This window comes from Scyliorhinus canicula, chromosome 18 (assembly GCF_902713615.1).
Source record: "Scyliorhinus canicula chromosome 18, sScyCan1.1, whole genome shotgun sequence".
Lineage (NCBI taxonomy): Eukaryota > Metazoa > Chordata > Chondrichthyes > Carcharhiniformes > Scyliorhinidae > Scyliorhinus > Scyliorhinus canicula.
The window spans coordinates 15979746-16001609 of NC_052163.1; the positions used below are offsets into that span (position 1 = coordinate 15979746).

Genomic DNA, 21864 nt, shown 5'->3' on the forward strand with positions numbered 1-21864 from the left:
CATTGGTGTAAGATCAGCTTGCAATTCCCCAAGGGTGGGTCAGTTATCCCGCTGCTTAGTGTGCTGAATAGAATTTGCATTCATGGACATCTCATCAATGTTAGTTAAAAAGCTACTCATTAGAATCTCCTCACACTAGTGAAAAATCATGTTGGCCTCAAACCCATTTGGAAACATGTGGCGTGCACAAGTTGGGCTTCAGTTTGTTCGTGACTTTGGGGTGAGTGGAACATATGTTGCCTACCTGCCATAGCGCTGTGCCACTTTTGCTGCATTCAATGCAACACTGCTGGGGTTGCAGGATTGGTGCCCTCCTGCTCTATGCCAACGTTGTCTGCACAGGACACCACTGTGCTGTGGTACTCACCCAGCCTTCAATTTCAGACACTGGCCAGTACTATTACCGGGGTTGGGGAGTGCAGGGATCTTTTGCTCCTGGTGCCTGACACCGTAGTCCACAAGGACACAACTGTGCTGCAGGCCTTATGCAGCCTCCCCATTTACTAACCCAATTTTAACTGGGGGTGGGGTGCAAGGGGAGGGAGGGGAGGATGTAGACAAATGGGCAATGGGGAACAAAGGTTGTGCAAGGGCAAGGGGAAAGGCAAGGGGGCCAAGATGGAAGGCAGAGGGGCAAGAAGGTGAAGGAGGATGACAAACAAAGGAAGGTAAAGGGATGACCGAAGGCTGGGAAGCTGGAGCCCCACAAACAAGTATGAAACTCTAACAGACAAGGGAGCCAAAGAAATATCACCGGCGGACGAAGTGTTTACGCCAGGGCAGGATTTGTGGACTTCTATAATCGCAAAACTGGGGCTGCACCTGGATTGATTCAGTGACTGTTGAGGGGCTAGGACTGGCGGCATGTGGAACACAATCAATTCCAAAGAGAAACGGTGCCAGATTCACTGGATTTCTGATTGACACTCAGGAGGCTGACAAGCTGCAGTCACATATACACACTTCAATCCTCACATACATCATTCTAGCCAACAAGATGGCAGCGAGGAGAGTGGTACTCCATTTTACAGATGCCGAGCTTGTGACCCTGCTGGACGCCATGGAGGAGAGGCGGATGCCTGTACCCTGGCCTGGAAAGGAGGCTGCCAGTCGCTGCCATTTACCGTGCCTGGGTTCAATTTGCAGAGGCCGCAGCACGTGAGCAACACCATCTGGATCAGTGAGTAATGCCGGAAGAAACTGTAATGTTCTTGACGGATGGCCAGATTTATATTACAAGAACACTTGCAGTTAAAGCTATAAATGATTTATTAACATTAACTGTGGGTCAAAAATACACAAAACAACAGATGAACAACAGTATGAACATACGCAAACCACTATCTCTCAGCTCTCTAGTCAGTCTGAGGTCACGTGACTCTAACATTCACTGAAATACTGAGACTCCTAGTGGTCAGTCGATGAATTACAACACAACCATGATATCACTGCATCTTCTTTCCTTTGAAGAATAAATTAATTAATTTATTAAATTAATACATTATCGTCAGTATATTTACATGTGATATCATTAGTTTTTTTTCAGTAACAGTATTTTTTTCTTTAATTTAAAAAAAATTGTTTAAACAAATATATATACACACACACACACACAAGAACAGCAAGCATAGTATGCACAAATAGTACAAATCTACAAATTGAATCGATCAGGTTTTCTTCTGACTCTGGTTGATCTTCTCAAAGTTTGACCTTGCTGCTCAGAACTTGTAGATTCAATGTTCTCCCTGACATTCTCAAGCTCAGAATCTGCTGAACTATCTGACACTGCAGCTGACATTGATTCAGATGCAGATTTGTCATCCATCACATCGTTGTGAAAGTCTTCTCTGGTTTCCAAGAGCGTGCAATGATTTCTTCTTAAAACCAACCCTTCCTCTGTCTGTATATTGTAGTAACGAGGTGCTACTTCTTCAAGTACAATGGCTTTCTTCGACCAATTGCCTGAATATTCTATTCTCACAATGTCATCACTACTCAGAGGTGGTAAAGTTCTAGACACTCTATCATAGAACTGCTTTTGTTTTGCTTTAATATATTGCATTTTCTGCAGTACCACATTCTCCTCCTTCTTTGTAAGTATGGAAGTGTGGTACGCACCCTCCTATTCATGAGTAACTCTGCTGGTGATCTACCATGTGACAATGGTGATGCTCTGTAACTCAGTAGTGCGAGATATGGATCAGATTGGCCGTCCATTTTAAAAATGAAAATGAAATGAAATGAAAATCGCTTATTGTCACACGTAGTCTTCAAATGAAGTTACTGTGAAAAGCCCCTAGTCGTCACATTCCGACGCTTGTTTGGGGAGGCTAGTACGGGAATTGAACCATGCTGCTGGGCTGCCTTGGTCTGCTTTAAAAGCCAGCTATTTAGCCCTGTGCTAAACCAGCCCTGCAACAATTTCCTTCTGCAACAATTGCTTAACACTATCTAACCTTTTTTGGCTTTGCCATTGGCTTGTAGGTACAATGGACTTGATGTTACGTGATTGAAATCATAGGGCTCTGCTGGGGCCATCACAAGTAAACAGGCAAAACCCTGTAAAAATTAAAACAAATCAAGATGCTAAGGGAACGCCTAAACAGGTGAAGGGGAGGATAGGGAGGGCAGGACTCCCTGACAAGCAGGGGAGTGGGGGGGATGGGGGGGGGGTGGGGGAGATATTCAAATGTAAATACATGATGATCTCTTGTAAACTCTATTCATGAGTAACTCTGCTGGTAATCTACCATATATATCTATACAGGGCCACCGTTAGCTGTTGGCGGGAATGGGCTTGTTGCTGTTATTGTTAGTGTCATGTATAATATTGGAAAAACTATGTTTTTAAACATTACTAGTTACATCCTCAAAGAATACCAGTGGATTTGTCAAGCATAATTTCCCTTTCAAAAATCCATGCTGACTCTGTCTGATTCTGCCACTATATTCCAAATGCTCTGCTATAAAATCTTTGATCATGGATTCTAGGATTTTTCCCACTATTGACATCAGGCTTACTGGTCTATAATCCCCTGTTTTCTCTCTACCTCCCTTTTTAAATAGTGGGGTTATATTAGCTACCCTCCAATCTGTAGGAACTGTCCCGGAGTCTATAAAATCCTGATAGATGACCAACAATACATCCACTATTCCTTGTGCCTCTTCCTTAAGTACTCTGGGATGTAGAATATTGTGTCCTGGGGATTTATCAGCTTTCAATCTGATCAGATTCCCAAACATCGCTTCTCCACGGATACTGACCTCCTTCAGTTCCTCTCTCTCACTAACCCTGGTTCTCTGTGCAACGCAAAGTGCCTCTTCTATTTGATGATGGCTGCAGTTCCTCTCTCTCACTAACCCTGGTTCTCTGTGCAACGCAAAGTGCCTCTTCTATTTGATGATGGCTGTGTTACTTGTCATGTTTGGCAGGCATCCAAGTTCAAACCACCTGCAATACGAATCAACTAAGAGTAAATGTTGTTAACCATTCCATTCAAAGATGTCAGCTGCTGTGAATGACCATGGAAGGTCTAGGACCTCATTCAAGTACTTTTAGTGTTTGAGGTCTTTTGCTTGATGCATAAAACCAGAAGACATAGGGCAGAATTGGGCCACTCTGCACATCGAGTCTGCTCCGCCATTCAATCATGGCTGATATTTTCTCATCCCCATTCTCCTGCCTTCTCCCCATAACCCCTGATCCCCTTATTAAGCAAAAACCTATCTATGCAGCTTGAGTGCATTGCATGTTGCACCATGCAGTATCAGCCCAACCCGTACAGTTAGTTTATCTCTGATGGTGAAGAATGCATGGAGTTCCTCGGAAGCACCCTTGAGGATTCTGGCCAGAACCTTATGATGATGCTGTGCAGTTGTCAGCATTTGATGTCTACCTGTAAGGCACCTTTGAGTCCCTGGATTCTACAAGAAGACAACACCTCCATTGTCATAATGTCTCTGTTTTCCTCACAATCTGCCTAGTTTGGAATGGGTAAGAATGCTCTGGAGAGGGCATCAGTCAAGTAGAGCTCCTTGCCACGTTTGTAGATGACACTGAGATTGTAACATTGCAGCTTTAGCATCCTGCACTGCAGCCGTGCACAGCAGTGTGAAGAGGTTTTTTAAAAGATTGTTATGAGTGGCTGATGTCTGCTTCCACAACTGCAGAACGACTATATATGAAGTCATGACATTTCTGACAGGCAAAGACAATACTTTTAATTTGTTTTTGATGGCCTCTTTACTTTTAATGGCCTCAGCGCCCACTAAGTTTAATAACGTGCAAGCTTGTACCTTTTTGGACTTGTCACATAATGCAGTAGCACGGTAAATAAGCAACTCCTTCTTAAACTTTTTCCAAATTGAAGACAGGAAGAGGTGTGAATAAGTGGATTTAATTTCAGACTAAGAAGGGAGAGATTAGGAATTGATTGCTAGGGTTTAGAAGGTTGACAGAGTAGTGCTGTTCCACATGGTTCCACAAAAATTTCAAAGAAAAGTTGGGGTGGCACGGTGGTTAGCACTGCTGCCTATGGCGCTGAGGACCCGGGTTCGATCCCGGCCCTGAATCACTGTCCATGTGGAGTTTCATAGAATTTACAGTGCAGAAGGAGGCCATAAGGGGCTGGTTAGCTCACAGGGCTAATCGCTGGCTTTGAAAGCAGACCAAGACAAGCCAGCAGCACGGTTCGATTCCCGTAACAGCCTCCCCGAACAGGCGCCGGAATGTGGCGACTAGGGGCTTTTCACAGTAACTTAATTGAAGTCTACTCGTGACAATAAGCGATTTTCATTTTTCATTTGGCCTATCGAGTCTGCACCGGGTCTTGGCAATAGCACCATACTTAAGCCCACGCCTCCATCCTATCCCCGTAACCCCATTGTGGTGAATGGATTCACCATAATGCATGCATGATACTGTAACCTGTGACCTATGACCTGGAAGTGGTGATATGAACTGCTTCCAGGTACTGTACTGTAACCCTGGTATGGCTCCACCCACACTAGGGCCTCTTGTAGGCGGCATCCATTCTGTACTACTGCCTCTGGCTAGGCAAGTTCATGACTAATAAAGCCTACTGTTCACTTGCTCTCTCTGCCTCACTGTGAATTGAAGGTATATCAATTTATTAGTCATAGACAGCACAATGGAAGCCGCTCTAAAGCCAGACAGGCTCGAGCTCGATGCCCGCGCGTCCAAAGCCAAGGAAATATTCGAACATTGGCCCCAATGCTTCAAGGCCTACCTCGACTGCTCCTCAACACCTCCCACAGAGACTCTCAAGCTGCAACTCCTCCACGCCCGGGTGAGCCATTGAATCTCGGTAATGATCGAAAAAGTGGCCACGTATGAGGCGGCGGTCGCAACTCTCAAGGCGCATTTCGTGAAGCCCGTAAATAATTAGGTGTTCGCCAGACACCTCCTCACTGCTCGCCGTCAACGCGCTGGAGAATCGCTGGACAAATATCTCGAAACCCTGACTCTACTCGTGAGGAACTGCAGCTATCAAGATGTGACGGCGGAGGAACATATGAACTCACAGATCCGGGACACCTACGTAGCGGGGGTCCGCTCAAACTATATCAGGCAGCGCCTGCTGGAAAACGGGACCTCCGACCTGCGGGAAACGGTAAAGCTAGCGACCTCACTGGAGGTTGCCCACCAGAACCTCAGCGCAGTCCCCGCGGGCCTGCCGAACCCCTCATGTACGCCCTCGATGCGACCCCCATCAGACCCGACTACGTTGCAGGCTTGTGCCGTGTGTCTGCCAGCCCAGCCCGGGGAACCGCAGTGCTACCTCTGCGGCCGGTGCCAACACCCCCGGCAGCGCTGCCCAGCCCGCACATCAACGTGTAGCAATTGTGGGAAAAAGAGGGACTTTGCTCGGGTCTGTCTGGGCCGGCCTAAGGCAATGCCTCCTTCCCCTGCCCACGCCAGAGGATAAGGTATAAATTACAGTCTTTTGAACCAGGGTTCCGTTCTACGATTTTCCCACCCACTAGTAACATCAACTGGAATTGTAACAGTGGACATCACAACTGTAAAGCATGAGTGCAATTTTACATATAGATACTTTTAAAAATACATCCTGCAGTATTGTGTATATTTAAACTTCTTATTAAATGCTAAAAAGGTAAAATAATGTGTAGTACATTACTTGACATACACACTTACATTTATCATCCGTGTGATACCAGCAAGTTTTTCCTGTGCAGCTGCCAGTTCAGCATTAGCCTGTGCCAGGGCTATTCTTTTAGGTTCCACTTCACAGAAAACCTCATAAAATCTTACAATATTTATACACCATGAACACAGACCAGCTGCAGCTATGGATTTTGTACGAATAAAATCAGCATCAAACATTGGATTATCAAGAATTGGCCTGTTAAAAGCGATGGAAATAAGTAAATATTAAAACAAAAGTAACCAACTCATTAAGAATGCAGTCAAAAAAAAGGAGCCATTCAATATACTAGACTAAAGAATATAATCTTTTCTTATATTACAACCTAAGTAATACAATAAACATTTGATGCATTACATATGAGCCGTGGTAAACAGTTGGAATATTTTCAATCCAAAATTGGTTTGGAAAATATGTTTGTACACATTTAGATCCAAAACTAATAAGAGATAAATATGCCCAGATTTCAGTCTAAACATGCTTTATTTTTATTTTGGTGAAGTCCATGCATTGGCTCCAGTTATGCCTGTCTTTTTGTGGGATATGCAGAACATTCCTTGTTCCAGTCCTACTCAGACGCCCCCTCTCTCTCTCTCTCTCTCTCTCTCTCCCCCCCACCCCCCACGGAACTCTTTTTCCATTACATCGATGGCTACTTTATGCTCTAGTGTGGACCTGTAAAAAATATTGAGCAGGATTCTCTGTCCCGCTGCACCCATTTTCTGGTGCGGGGCGCCCCCGCCGGTAATGGGATCGTCCGTCCAGGCAGCCAGCCAATGGGGTTTCCCATTATGGGCACCCCCACCCCATCGGGAAATCCGCGGGCATGAGTGTGCTGCAGGCAAAATGGAGGATCCCGCCGGCGGAGAATCCAGCCCATTGACTTTGCTTCTAATTTCCATCTCTCTTTCACCTTCACATGGCCTATCTCCAACACTCCCCTTCCATAGCCTCTCTGTCTCCATTTCTGGTGATAGACTGACCACCAATATTCATTACTCTCACAGCTACCTTGACTACAACACCCACACACAGTTACCTGTAAAGGACTCAATTTAATTCTCCCACTTTCTCTGCCTCACATTGCATCTGTTCCGATGATCCAACACTCTCTGGAACCTTGAAATTCAAACTGACAGTGCTGGATTTTCATTACAGAGATGGGAATCAGAGGTCAGGACTGTTACTGTGTCATGATTCCACTTTTGGACGGAGGCGGGGTCAGAAATGGGTTCTGAAGTTTCACGGCAAAATCCACTCAACTGATATGAAGGTGGTTTTCACACCCAATTAATAGTTGTCAGGATGAAAATGAATGCCGATCAATTCAGTTGCGGGTCTGATTTAAACTCACCGTGGCAGATATTACTGTGGCTGCTGTTTCATTGCTGGACTCACAGAAAACCTTATTTCTATGATGTCTCAAGAGAGCCAAATCCTGGAACCTGAGGACAGGCCAACCCCTTATTTTTCAGACAAGCATCTGAGCGAGGTGCTAGAGGCCATGAGGATTTAGGAACAAAATTCTCTACTCAGAGAAAGTTAGGAGAAACCACTCATACAGAGCCAGTAGTGTGGATGGACACTGCGTCACAGGAGTGTGAGGCAGAACCTGGATCCATTCCTGAAAAAGTTTCAATGACCTGATACACTTAGGCAAGGTGATTACAACCACAAACCTCAGAACAGGCCTCTGGGTATTCACCTTCCGGCAGACAAACTTGAGGAGCCTCAGAGTGTATGTTGCTCCAAAACATGGGAGGCTATTTACCGATTCCTCAGAATGTCTCTGGGCCATAGTGCTGTTTAGTACCTGCCAGCAGTGGAACATGCACCTTCCAATGAATTTAAGGTCCTGCATTAGTTGCAGAGGACAGCAATGCCTTTTCACACTATTACCTTCCAGGAAAAATTAGAAGTAATAGAAGAATTAGAAGGGACATGATAAAAAAACTTCTTCATCCAGAGGATAGAGGGTCTGCAATTTGCTACCTGGTTTGGTGTTAGAGGCAGAAACCCTCAACTCATTACGACCTGCACCTGAAGTGCTGTAACCTACAACAGGTTTATTTTGAATCACTAGCTTTCGGAGCACAGGTCCTTCCTCAGGTGAATGAAGGGGTGGGTTCCAGAAACATATATATATATATATATATAGACAAAGTCAAAGATGCAAGACGATACTTTGAATACAAGTCTTTGCAGGTAATTAAGTCTTTACAAGTCCAGACATAGCAACTGGAGAGAAGGATAATCACAGGTTAAAGAGGTGTGAATTGTCTCTCGCCAGGACAGTTAGTAGGATTTTGCAAGCCCAGGCCAGGTGGTGGGGGTTGAATGTAGTGTGACATGAATCCAATATCCTGGTTGAGGCCGTACTCATGTGTGCGGAACTTGGCTATAAGTTTCTGCTCAGCAATTCTGCGTTGCCGCGCATCTTTACATAGGGGCTGGATTCTCCGTTTCACAGCCATGCAGGGGGCTAGCTGGCCCCCATCCATCTTCACTGCCTCTCGTCCCCTCACAAAAGTGTAAATCTGACCTTATTTCCAGTTCTCTCCAGCTTTGACAGTCATCCAGACTCAAAAGGTTGGCTGCCTTCTCTCGCCACAGCTGCTGTCAGACCTGCTGAGATTGTCCAACAGGTTCCTGACTGGTATTTTGGGTCATAATAGCAGTGTAGAGCTATGTAAATATGTTGCAAATTTAAATGTGCAACAACACCCTTAGTGTTGGGTGGGGTTACTGGGTTATGGGGATAGGGTGGAGGTGTGGGCTTGGATGGGGTGCTCTTTCAAAAAGCTGATGCAGACTCGATGGGTCGAATGGCCTCCTTCTACACTGTAAATTCTATGATTCTATGATCACCATCACCGTTGACTGTAAAATACCAGATGCAAAGGAGAATCATACAGAAATGGGGCACCATCTACTGGCCGCTTCCTGCCAGAACCAGGGTGCGACGCTCTCGTGTGAAGTCGTGATCTAGTCCTGCCCACAATGGGCACAGCTAAGTGCGTTTAAGAACCCACTTAGCCATGCTCGTGCCAGATCTAATGGCCTTATCATCAGCATCTATGAGCCTTGCTGAGGAGACTCCAGCTACGTGCTGTTCAGCACTGGTCCCCACAAATGGGGAATGGAACCGGTGGTCGGGGGGGGTCTCCACACAGACAGTCACCCAAGGCTGGAATTGAACCCGGGTCCCTAGTGCTGTGAGGCGGCGGTGCTAATAATTGTGCAACTGTGCCGCCCGTACAATTTTGTACATCTCTGTAAAGGTATAGCTGAGGTGAAAGACTAATGTACGATCGTTGATCTTTTCTTCTTTAACACATGTCTTCTTCTTTTGTTAAAATTGGAGGTCCTGCGATTCTGTTCAGCCACATCTCTAAATAAAAACTAAAAGTCTCGATCTATTGAGCCATGGATTTGCCCTGGAACCCACAGCTGGGATCATAACAATAGACACTTGATGTACCATCAATTGGACGCGAGGCACGATGACGGTCCAAACTTAGGCTTTAATCAGCTAGTTATTAGCCCGGTGGTCGACTATAGAGAAAGGCCGACCGCCGGGAACTCTGGGTACTTATACCGCGCCTCGGAGGTGGGGTCTACTTGCCTCTCAACCAATTGGTGAACAGTCACATGACTAGTCCCAGCCAATCAGACGAGAGGGGGGGATGTTGTAAGGGGAAGAGAGAGAGAGGGGGGGGGGGGGCGAGGACTGGTGGTATGAGTAGAGGCGATCGAGGAGATGGGGGCTGCCCACTGGCTTGTGGCAAAATGAACAAAACTAAATACAGTCGGATGCAAAAAGAAATTACAATAAAGTCCAATAAAGTCCCATGGTTGCATCAGATGGACACGATAAGCCTGTCGGGTGCCCGCGGTGTTCTGGTGGACCATCGCAGTGGAGCCAGTGACGTCGGGTTGATGGTCATCCTTGCCTCCGGGAGCGTTGGTCGTAGATGTGTCTCCGTACCCTGGGCCGGTGGTGGAGACGCTGTAATCGGGGAAGAGGGGGTCTGTGCGCTGGGTCATGGGGGCGCAGGGGGGAATTGGGGTTGGGGGGAGGTGTTGATGTAAGGGGCGAAGGCCGCACGCCGGCGGGTGCCAGGTCCCGAAGCGAGACCGCATCCTGCCGACCGTCGGGATACTCCACGTACGCATACTGCGGATTGGCATGGAGTAACTGGACTCGCTCAACCAACGGGTCGGACTTGTGCACCCGCACATGCTTCCGGAGCAAGATGGGCCCGGGGGTGGCCAGCCAGGTCGGGAGAGGGATCCTGAGGACGACTTCCTAGGGAAAACAAGAAGACGTTCATGAGATGTTTGATTAGTGGTAGTACAGAGGAGAGACCGGATTGAATGGAGGGCGTCGGGGATGACCTTTTGCCAACGGGGGATAGGGAGATCTCTGGACCGTAGGGCCAGCAGGATGGTCTTCCAAATGGTGCCATTCTCCCGCTCGACCTGACCGTTACCCCGGGGGTTATAACTGGTCGTCCTGCTAGAGGCTATGCCCCTGCTGAGCAGGAATTGACGCAGTTCGTCACTCATAAAGGAGGACCCCAAGTCGCTGTGGATGTACGCGGGGTAAACGAACAGGGAGAAGATGGATAGGAGGGCCTTTATGACGGTTGTTGTGGTCATGTCGGGACAGGGGATGGGGAAAGGGAAGCGGGAGTACTCATCAATAACACTCAAGAAATATGTGTTGCGGTTGTTGGAGGGGCGGGGACCCTTGAAGTCTATACTGAGACGTTCGAAGGGGCGGGACGCCTAGATCAGATGCGCTCATTCGGGGCGGTAGAAGTGCGGTTTGCACTCGGCGCAGACGTGGCAGTCCCTGGTGTCGGTCCTGACTTTCTCAATGGAGGGGGGCAGGTTGCAGGTCTTAATAAAATGGTAAAAACGGGTGACCCCTGGATGGCAGAGGTCCGTGTGGAGGGAGCGGAGGCGGTCAATCTGTGCGCTGGCGCAGGTACCGCGGGATAGGGCATCGGGAGGCTCGTTGAGCTTCCCAGGACGATACAAAATATCATAGTTGTACGTGGACAACTCGATCCGCCACCGCAAGATCTTGTCGTTCTTGATCTTGCCCCTCTGTGCATTATCGAACATGAAAGCCACTGACCGTTGGTCTGTGAGGAGGGTAAACTTCCTGCCGGCCAGATAGTGCCTCCAATATCGCACAGCTTCAACTATGGCCTGCGCCTCCTTTTCCACTGAGGAGTGGCGGATTTCGGAAGCGTGGAGGGTCCGGGAGAAGAAGGTCACGGGTCTGCCGCTTGGTTCAGGGTGGCCGCCAGAGCTATGTCAGACGCGTCGCTCTCGACCTGGAATGGGCTGAACTCGTCGATAGCATGCATCGTGGCCTTTGTGATATCCGCTTTGATGTGGCTAAAGGCCTGGCAGGCCTCCATCGACAGGGGAAAGGAGGTGGACTGGATGAGGGGGCGGGCTTTGTCGGCGTAATTGGGGAACCACTGGGCGTAATAGGAGAAGAAGCCCAGGCAGCGTTTGAGGGAGTTGGGGAGAGGGAGTTCCATCAGGGGGCGCATGCGTTCGGGATCGGGGCCCATCAATCCGTTACGCACTACGTAGCCAAGGATGGCTAGGCGGTCAGTGCTAAACACGCACTTATCCTTATTGTAGGTTAAATTAAGGAGTTTCGCGGTTCGGAGGAATTTTTGAAGGTTGATGTCATGGTCCTGCTGGTCGTGGCCGCAGATGGTGACGTTATCGAGATACGGGAAGGTAGCCCATAAACGATGCTTGTCGACCATTCGGTCCATCTCCCGTTGGAAGACCGAGACCCCATTTGTGACACCGAATGGAACCCTGAGGAAGTGGTAGAGGCGCCCATCTGTCTCAAACGCGGTGTACTTGCAGTCACTCGCGCGGATGGTGAGCTGGTGGTAGGCAGACTTAAGATACACCGTGGAAAAGACTTTGTACTTCGCGATCCTGTTAACCAGGTCGGAAATACGGGGGAGAGGATACGCATCCAGCTGCGTAAACCTGTTGATGGTCTGACTGTAATCAATGACCATCCGGCTTTTCTTCCCAGTCCGAACTACCAGCACTTGGGCTCGCCAGGGACTGTTTCTGGCCTCGATGACTCCTTCCTTAATGAGCATCTGGACCTCGGACCCGATGAAGGTAGTGTCCTAGTGGCGACAGGTTTACAATCTGGGGTGAGATTAGCAAACAAGGAAGGGGGGTCCACTTTGAGGGATGTGAGGCTGCAGACAGTAAGGGGGGGGGGAATAGGGCCGCCGAATTGGAAGGTCAAGCTCTGCAGGTTGCACTGGAAATCCAGGCCCAGCAGTGCCGGAGCGCATAGATGGGGGAGAATGAGGAGTTTGTGGTTTTTGAAAACGCTCCCCTGGACCGTGAGGTCCGCTATGCAGCACCCGGTGATCTGGACGGAGTGTGAACCCGAGGCCAAATCGATCTTATGCTTGACTGGGTGGATGGGGAGCGCGCAGCGTCTTACCGTGTTGGGGTGGACGAAACTTTCCGTGCTCCAGTAGGCATTTTGTCTCATGCCCGTTGAGCTGGATCGTTGTCGTAGTCTTGGCGAGCGTGCGTGGTCGCGACTGGTCGAGTGTGATGGAAGCAAGTCGTGGTGAGAGTTTAAGATCCTCCTCGGTGGCAGACTAATCGCTGGCGGGGCCTTCCGTGTTGGCCCAAGATGGCGGCGCCCAGGGCCCGCACGTGGAATCGGGGCCCCAAGATGGTGACGACCATGACCCGCACGTGGCGTCCGGGACTCAAGATGGCGGCGCCCGTGGGAACCTCGTGGCGGCTGGGGGAAGTGTCAGCAGCGTCTGCGGGCCGGTCAGGGCAGCCGGGAGCGGGGGTAGGGAGGACCGCGGGCCTGTTGCAGGGGCCGGGTGGCGGGCCGGTGAGGTCGTTGTGCAGCGCTGGGCCCTGGAAGGGCCCGGGGGGCGCTATCCGCGGTCGCTGCGCGGAACAGCAGCGACCGACTTGGTCTTGCAGACCACAGCGTAATGGCCCTTCTTCCCGCAGCTCTTACACAGAGCGGAGCGGGCCGGGCAGCGCGGGCGGGGGTGTTTGGAGAGACCGCAAAAATAGCAGCGGGGCCCCATTAGCTTGTCGGAGCGTCCCGCAGCGCAGGCCTGGGGGGGGGGGGGGGTCGGGGTCAGCGGAGGACGGAGGTGGCACGTACCATGAAGTCCAAGGGGTTGCCGCGCGGCCGGGGGCGTATGCGCGGGCGTTCAGGTCGGAGGTTGCGAGGGTCTGTGCCTCAGCTAGGCTGAGGGCGTTCTTCTCCAGCAATTGTTGGCGGATAGAGGAGGATTGCATGCCGGCAACGTAAGCGTCTCTAATTAAAAGTTCCATGTGCTCTGTCGCAGAAACTTGGGGACAGGCGCACATTCTTCCTCGAGCCGTGAGGACCTGGTAAAACACGTCGAGTGACTCACCAGGGAACTGTTGTCTAGTAGTCAGGAGATGCATATACTTCGTTGACCGGCCGGAGAAAGTGTCCTCTCAGGATATCCATGGCCGCGTCATAATCATTTTCGTCCTCAATCATTGAGTATACCGCCGTGCCCACGCACGAGTGGAGGATGTGGAGTTTCTGCTCCTTGGTGGGCTTGCTGGCTGCATTTGTCAGGTAACTGTTGAAACATGCCTGCCAATGTTTAAAGATTGCAGGCGCATTTGAAGCATGCGGGCTGATGCGGAGGCAGTCAGGCTTGATGCGTAGCTCCATTTCAATTCTAGCTGATTAAATTGATGTACCATCAATTGGACGCGAGGCACGATGAAGGTCCAAACTTAGGCTTTAATCAGCTAGTTGTTAGCCCGGTGGTCGACTACAGAGAAAGGCCTCGGAGGCGGGGTCTACTTGCCTCTTGACCAATTGGTGAGCAGTCACGTGACTAGTCCCAGCCAATCAGACGAGAGGCACATGACCAGCTAGAGCCAATGGGAAACCAATGCTCTGCACCAATGGCAGTGCTCCCATTCATACCACCACAACACTTACGACTTTATTTAGTCTCAGCATGGGTCCTGAGGCTTTCCCGTGCTGGACGCTGGATGAGTTCGGATGAATGATGTAAGGGCAAAGGGTTGTGAGTGAGGAGGCACATGGGTTCACAAAAATTCAGGCCTAAGTTTATGGAAAGATAAATGCATTTCCAACCAGCTTTACAATCAGTAAAATATGTTTTAAAGAAAGGTAGTAGTGATTGTGATATAATTAAAAACAGTACTATATTCAAAGCAATAGAAGAGTTAAAAGAAATAATTGACATACCGGAAAGCTTTCAAAGAAGACTCAGGAATGTGTTCCTTGTCATAATTTATCAGTGAATCTAAAAAAGCATCCACTTTACCCATCATAACCTTGGCAGCTTTCCAACTCTTGTCCTTTGGGACTTTTCCACTTGGTGCTAACAGGATCATCACAGCAGCAGAAACAATAACTACGGCATCTGGTGGGGAGCCGAAAGATTTCAGTTCTGTCAAGTTGCCCTGACAAGAAAAAGAAATCTGATTAATAATTTAAAACAAAATATGAAAATAATTATCCTAACAGAGCATCTTTGTTGAGTGCTCAAAGTGTACTACTTAAAACAGGATGAAGAGAAAAAAATATTTTTCACTTCTCCAATAAAGGCAGTTGTGATTTATTTTGGTCATGGGATTGGAGGAAGTTTGGAATTTCCAGCACTCTAATCAACAATATTTCAATTTCTCTGGTGACCCAGCAAAGTTCTCTCTTTACCCAAACAAAATTGGCATGAAATTTTTAAAAATAGTTTTGAAGTGCTTGAAGCTGCTCCCACTTATAACAATAACAACAATACAAGGGAGTGCTGCGAAGCACGGTGGCACCGTGGTTTGCACTGTTGCTTCACAGCACCAAGGTCGCAGGTTCGACTCCTGGCGTGGGTCACGGAGTCTGCATGTTATCCCCATGTCTGCGTGGGTTTCCTCCCACAAGTCCCGAAAGACGATCTGTTAGGGAATTTGAACATTCTTAATTCTCCCTCTGTGTACCTGAACAGGTGCCGGAGTGTGGTGACTCAGGGATTTTCACAGTAACTTAATTGCAGTGTTAATGTAAGCCTACTTGTGACAATAAAGATTACTATTATTATTAGATTTCCAAGGCTAATTCCTGGGATGGCGGGTCTATGAGGAGAGACAAAATTGATTAGGATTATACTAATTGGAGTTTACAAGAGTGAGAGGGGGTCTCATAGAAACTTGTAAACTTCTAACAGGATTAGTCAGGGTAGATTCAGAAAGAATGCTCTCAATGGTGAGGGAGTCCAGAACTAGGGGTTGTATTTTGTGGATAAAGGGTAAATCTTTAGGACTGAGGTGAGGAGAAATTTCTTCACCCAGAGAGTGGTGAATCTGCAGAATTCACTACCACAGAAAATAGTTGAGACCAAAACATTGTGTAATTTCAAGAAAGAATTAGATGTAGCTCTTGGGGCTAAAGGTATCAAGGGATATGGGGGGTGGGCAGGGTCAGGGTGCTGAATTTGATGATTAGCCATGATCATAAAGTTCTTTGAAGAAGTAATAAGGAAGTTAGACAAAGGAGAACCAGTGGATGTGATTTATTTAGATTTCCAGAAAGCCTTTGACAAGGTGGTGCATAGGAGACTGTTAAATATGTTAAGAGCCCATGGTGTTAAGAGTAAGATCCTAGCATGGATAGAGGATTGGTTGACTGACAGAAGGCAGAGAATGGGGATAAAGGTTTTTTTTTCAGGATGGCAGCCGATGACTAGTGGTGCGCCTCAGGGGTCTGTGCTGGGACCACAACTTTTCACAATATACATGAATGATCTGGAAGAAGGAACCGAAGGCACTGTCACGAAGTTTGCAGATGATACAAAGATCAGAGGGACAGATAGTGTTGAGGAAGCGGTGGGGGGGAGGGGGGGGGGGGGGGGGGCTGCAGAAGGACGTGGACAGGCTAGGAGAGTGGGGAAAGAAATGGCAGATGGATAACTATGTGGAAAAGTGTGAGGTTATGCACTTTGAAAGGAGAAATGGAGGCTTAGATTATTTTCTAAATGGGAAGATGCTTATGAAATCAGAAGCACAAAAGGATTTGGGAGTCTGTTCCACGGTTCTCTTCAGGTTAACGTGCAGGCTCAGTCAGCAGTTAGAAAGGCAAATGCAATGCTAGCATTCATGTCGAAAGGGCTAGAATACAAAAGCAGGATGTAGTTCTGAGGCAATATAAGACTCTGGCCAGACCCCATTTGAAGTATTGAGAGCAGTTTTGGGCCTCGTATCTAAGGAAGGATGTGCTGGCCTTGGAGGTTCATAAGAATGATCCCTGGAATGAAGAGCTTGTCGTATGAGGAACGGTTGAGGACTCTGGGTCTGTACTCATTGAAGGTTAGAAGGATGAGGGGGGATCTTATTGAAAATTTAGGATACTGCGAGGCTTGGATAGAATGGACGTGGAGAGGATGTTTCCACTTGTAGTAAAAACTAGAAGCAGAGGACACAATCTCAGACTAAAGGGATGATCCTTTAAAACAGAGGTGAGGAGGAAATTCTTCAGCCAGAGGGTGGTGAATCTGTGGAACTCTTTACCGCAGAAGGCTGTGGAGGCCAAATCACTGAATGTCTTTAAGACAGAGATAGATAGGTTCTTGATTAATAATGGGATCAGGGGTTATGGGGAGAAGGCAGGAGAATGGGGATGAGAAAAATATCAGCCATGCTTGAATGGCAGAGCAGACTCGATGGGCCGAGTGGCCTAATTCTGCTCCTGGGTCTTATGGTCTTATAATAAATGGTGGTGTCCAGTTAAGCACAGTAAGATAACATGGGCTGCAACTGGATGCAGCTTTACCTGAGAGATACTCCACACCTTGAAGTTGTTCAATATGATTTATTGAACCTGTCACACAGTTAGCTCAATCCTTTGTGAGTTCGACTCTCTGCTAACCTAGTGTGATTAATTTGTCTGACTGAGGCACGTTCGGCAGCTCCCGCTACTTAAGGACTTTTGGGCCGATTTGAGGGCCCCAAACTGCGCTGTTTTGATGAATCCCCGTGGGGGAAGGTGTCTAGAGGAGCATTCCCCATAATTTATGGTGCTCACCTGGAGTGGGGCAAAGGAAAAAGCTGCAGCAGCTCCCCAAGAAAAGCAGGGGAAGAAGGACAAAATGGCGGCCGGCGGAACACCCGAGGACTGGTGGAAGTGGGCACAGGAGCAGCAGGCCTCTCTTCTGCGCTGTTTTGCGGAGCTGAAGGCTGAGCTGCTGGACTCCCTGAATGCGACTACCAACAAGCTGTTTGGGACCCAGGCGGCCCAGGAGGCGTCCATTCGGGAATTGCAGGAGCAGGCCGCTGAGTGGGAGGAGGAGGCCGTGGTCCTTGTGGGGAAAGTGGAGTTGCACGAGGCACTTCACAAAAAGTGGCAAGACCACTTGGAGGAGCTGGACGTTCGCACGAGGCGAAAGAATTTGAGGATCCTGGGCCTGGCGGAGGGGCTGGAGGGGTCGGTTCTCCCGTCGTATGTGACCACGATGTTCAGCTCGTTGATGGGGGCGGGGTCCTTCCATTTGCCCCTGGAGCTTGAGGGAGCTCACAGAGTGCTGGTCAGGAGACCTAAGGCAAATGAACCCCCGAGGGCGGAGCTGGTGCGGTTCCATCAATTCAGCGACCGGGAGTGTGTGCTGCGCTGGGCCAAGAAAGAGAGGAGCAGCAAGTGGGAGAATTTGGTAGTGCGAATCTACCAGGACTGGAGTGCGGAGGTGGCTAAGTGGCGGGCTCGGTTCAACCGGACGAAGGCGGTGCTGCATGCCAAGCAGGTCAGATTTGGAATGCTGCAGCCTGCGCGCCTGTGGGTGATATACAAGGACCGGCACCACTACTTTGAGTCCCCGGAGGAGGCGTGGGCCTTTGTACAGGCGGAGAAGCTGGACTCGAACTAGGATCTGGGGACACACTATGGCCGTTGCTGTTTTCGCTGTTGCTGTTCTTCAACTTTGACATGTGTGTTTTTTATGCTGGTTTTCTTTTTGCTCTGTTTCCGGGTGGGTCTGTCTGTTGGGTATGGGTGTGGGGTATGTGGGGAATGTTGGGGGTTTGTGTTTTATATGTTCTCTTCTGTACGGGGCTGGGGGTTGGGGTGAAACTGGATTTTGGGGAGCTGCGTCAGAAGGGTGGGGTGTGGCAGCGTGAAAGCACGGGCTTTCCTCTGGTTTCCCGCGCTGCGGGGCGGGGGGGCGGAGCTGGCGTGGCCTCTACTGGTTTTCTTTCCCACGCTGAAGCGGTGCTAAGGAGGTGTGGTAAGAGGAGGATGACCCCATGCCGGGAGGGGATGGGTTCTGGCGGGAGCTGCCGGGGTCAGCAGAAGTCAGCTGACTCACGGAAGTACCATGGAAAGTGCGTCGCGGCTAGGAGGGGTCCTAGCCTGGGGGGGGGGGGGGGGGGGGGGGGGGATACCGGGTTGCTGCTGGAATGGCCAGGAAGGAGCTGGTGTGGGCCGGGGGGGGTGGAGGGGAGGCGTCATCGCCATGGGGAATGGGTCGGGCGGGGCGAGCTGGCCTGGGGCGAGCAGTCGATAAGCTATGGCTAGCCAGCGGGGGAGGGGGGCGGGTTGCCCTCTGATCCGGCTGATTACCTGGAACGTGAGGGGGCTGAATGGGCCGGTTAAGAGAACTTGGGTATTTTCTCATCTGAAGGGGTTGAAGGCGGACGTGGCTATGCTCCAGGAGACCCGCTTGAAGGTGGCGGACCAGGTTCGTCTGAGGAAGGGGTGGGTGGGGCAGGTTTTTCACTCAGGATTGGACGCGAAGAACCGGGTGGTGGCGATTCTGGTGGGGAAGAGGGTGGCGTTCGAGGTGGCTGAGGTGGTATCGGACAAGGAGGGCAGATATATTATGGTGAAGGGTAGGCTGCAGGGAGAGAAGGTGGTGCTGGTTAATGTATATGCCCCGAATTGGGATGATGCTGGCTTCATGAGGCACTTGTTGGGCCGCATTCCGGACCTGGAGGCAGGGGGCCTGATCATGGGGGGAGACTTTAACACAGTGCTGGATCCCCCACTGGACCGGTCCAGTTCAAGGACGGGTAGGAGACCGGCGGCGGCCAAAGTGCTGAGGGGATTCATGGACCAGATGGGAGGGGTGGATCCCTGGAGGTTTGGGAGACCGAGAGCGCGGGAGTATTCCTTTTTCTCCCATGTCCATAGGGTTTATTCCCGAATAGATTTTTTTCGTCCTGAGCAGGGGATTGATCCCGAGGGTGCAGGATGCCGAGTATTCGGCCATAGCGATTTCAGACCATGCTCCGCACTGGGTTGATCTGGAGATGGGGGAGGCGCGGGACCAGCGCCCGCTCTGGCGCCTGGATGTGGGGATGCTGGCTGATGAGGTGTGTAGGAGGGTCCGGGGAAGTATTGAGGGGTATCTTGATACCAATGACACGGGGGAGGGTGGGGATGGTTTGGGAGGCTCTGAAAGCAGTGATTCGGGGGGAGCTGATCTCCATCCGGGCCCATAGGGAAAGGAGGGAGAGGAAGGAGAGGGAGAGACTGGTGGGGGAACTCCTGGATGTGGACAGGAGATACGCGGAGGAACCAGAGGAGGGGTTGCTGGGAGAACGGCGTAGTTTGCAGGCCAAATTTGACTTGTTGACCACCAGAAAGGCGGAGACACAGTGGAGGAGGGCGCAGGGCGCGGTATATGAGTATGGGGAGAAGGCGAGCAGGATGTTGGCGCATCAGCTCCGTATGCGAGATGCGGCTAGGGAAATTGGTGGAGTGACGGATAAGGGTGGGAATGTAGTGCAGAAGGGGACAGAAGTAAATGGGGTCTTTAGGGACTTCTACGAGGAACTGTACCAGTCGGAACCTCCGATGGGGAGAGGGGGGATGGAGAGCTTCATGAACAGGCTATGATTCCCAAGGGTTCAAGAGGAGCTGATAGAGGGGCTGGGGGCGCCGATAGAGATGGAGGAGCTAGTCAGGGGGATTGGACAAATTCAGTCAGGTAAGGCCCCGGGGCCGGACGGGTTCCCGGTGGAATTTTATAAAAAGTATGTGGATCTGGTGGACCCCCTGTTGGTGCGAGCCTTCAATGAGGCATGGGAGGGGGAGGCTTTGCCCCCGACGATGTCGCGGGCACTGATCTCTCTGATCCTGAAGCGGGATAAGGACCCCTTGCAGTGTGGATCATACAGGCCTATCTCGCTCCTCAATGTTGACGCTAAGTTGCTGGCGAAGATCCTGGCCACCAGGATAGAGGACTGTGTGCCAGGGGTGATACACGAAGACCAGACAGGATTTTTCAAGGGACGGCAGCTCAACACGAATGTGCGGAGACTGCTAAATGTTATCATGATGCCGGCAGTGGAGGGGGAGGCGGAGATAGTGGTGGCACTGGATGCAGAGAAAGCGTTTGATAGAGTTGAGTGGGGGTACCTGTGGGAGGTGCTGGAGCGGTTCGGATTCGGGGAGGGATTCATCAAATGGGTGAGGCTGCTCTACGCGGCTCCGATGGCGAGTGTAGTTACCAATGGAAGGAGATCGGAGTACTTTAGGCTCTACCGTGGGACCAGGCAGGGGTGCCCCCTGTCCCCCTTGCTCTTTGCACTGGCGATTGAACCTTTGGCTATGGCGTTGAGGGAGTCAGGGAGATGGAGGGGTCTGGTGCGGGGTGGGGAGGAACATCGGGTATCGTTGTATGTGGACAACCTGCTGTTGTATGTGGCGGACCCAGAAGGGGGAATGCCGGGGGTGATGGAGCTGTTAGCGGAATTTGGGGGCTTCTCGGGCTATAAGTTAAATTTAGGCAAGAGCGAGGTATTTGTAGTACATCCGGGTGATCAGGAGGAGGGAATTGGGAGGCTCCCGTTTAAGAGGGCAGTGAAGAGTTTCAGATACCTGGGGGTGCAGGTGGCCAGGAGTTGGGGAACTCTCCATAAGCTTAATTTTACCAGGCTGGTGGAGCAGATGGAGGAGGAATTTAAAAGGTGGGACATGGTGCCGCTATCGTTGGCGGGTAGAGTGCAGTCCGTCAAAATGACGGTTCTCCCGAGGTTCTTGTTCCTCTTCCAGTGTTTGCCCATCTTTATTTAAAAATTTAAAAATTTTTATCACAGCCCTTCTCCCTGCTTTTTAGGCCCCCATTGTCCCTCTCACTCGTGAACTACAACACAAAATATTAATTTAAAACTCTACATATATCTTCTGGCTCCACACACAATATACCACTGTGGTCCTTAATGGACCCTACTCTTCCCTTCATTATCAATGGAATTGATTATGCACTAGTGCAGGAGGCCATAACAATTGGGACAAAGGAGTGGACTTCCTTGTATTTGCTATCTGAGATTCACTGAATGAATCCACCAGTTTTAGTCATTTTGAATTCATTTATGGACACAAGAGGTCCTCTGAAATTAATCAAAGAAAGGCTTTTAGGAAAGAGGGACAAATCCTCTATTTTAAATTTTGTGTCTGTATTCCAGGAGCCTGCAAAGTGTCTCAGGAATATCTTTAAAAGTTTCTCAAACAAAGGTGAAGGAATGGACAAGCTGTGACCCAAATATTGCAACCAGCACTGAAGTGTTAGTGTTATTGCCTTCACAGGTAATTAAGGGGATTGGTGAAGTAAATTATTTGATAGACAGCCCAGAT

The 21864-nt window shown here is 49.8% G+C and overlaps 1 protein-coding gene across 1 annotated transcript in view; it reads right to left on the minus strand.

Moving 5' to 3' along the window:
* Nucleotides 1–21864, minus strand: part of LOC119953684 (dynein heavy chain 17, axonemal-like) — an 821504-nt gene that overhangs the window by 147470 nt on the left and 652170 nt on the right. The window contains 2 exon segments of the mRNA XM_038778213.1: nt 6179–6386; nt 14494–14711. Of these exon segments, the coding sequence (XP_038634141.1) occupies nt 6179–6386; nt 14494–14711 (426 nt within the window).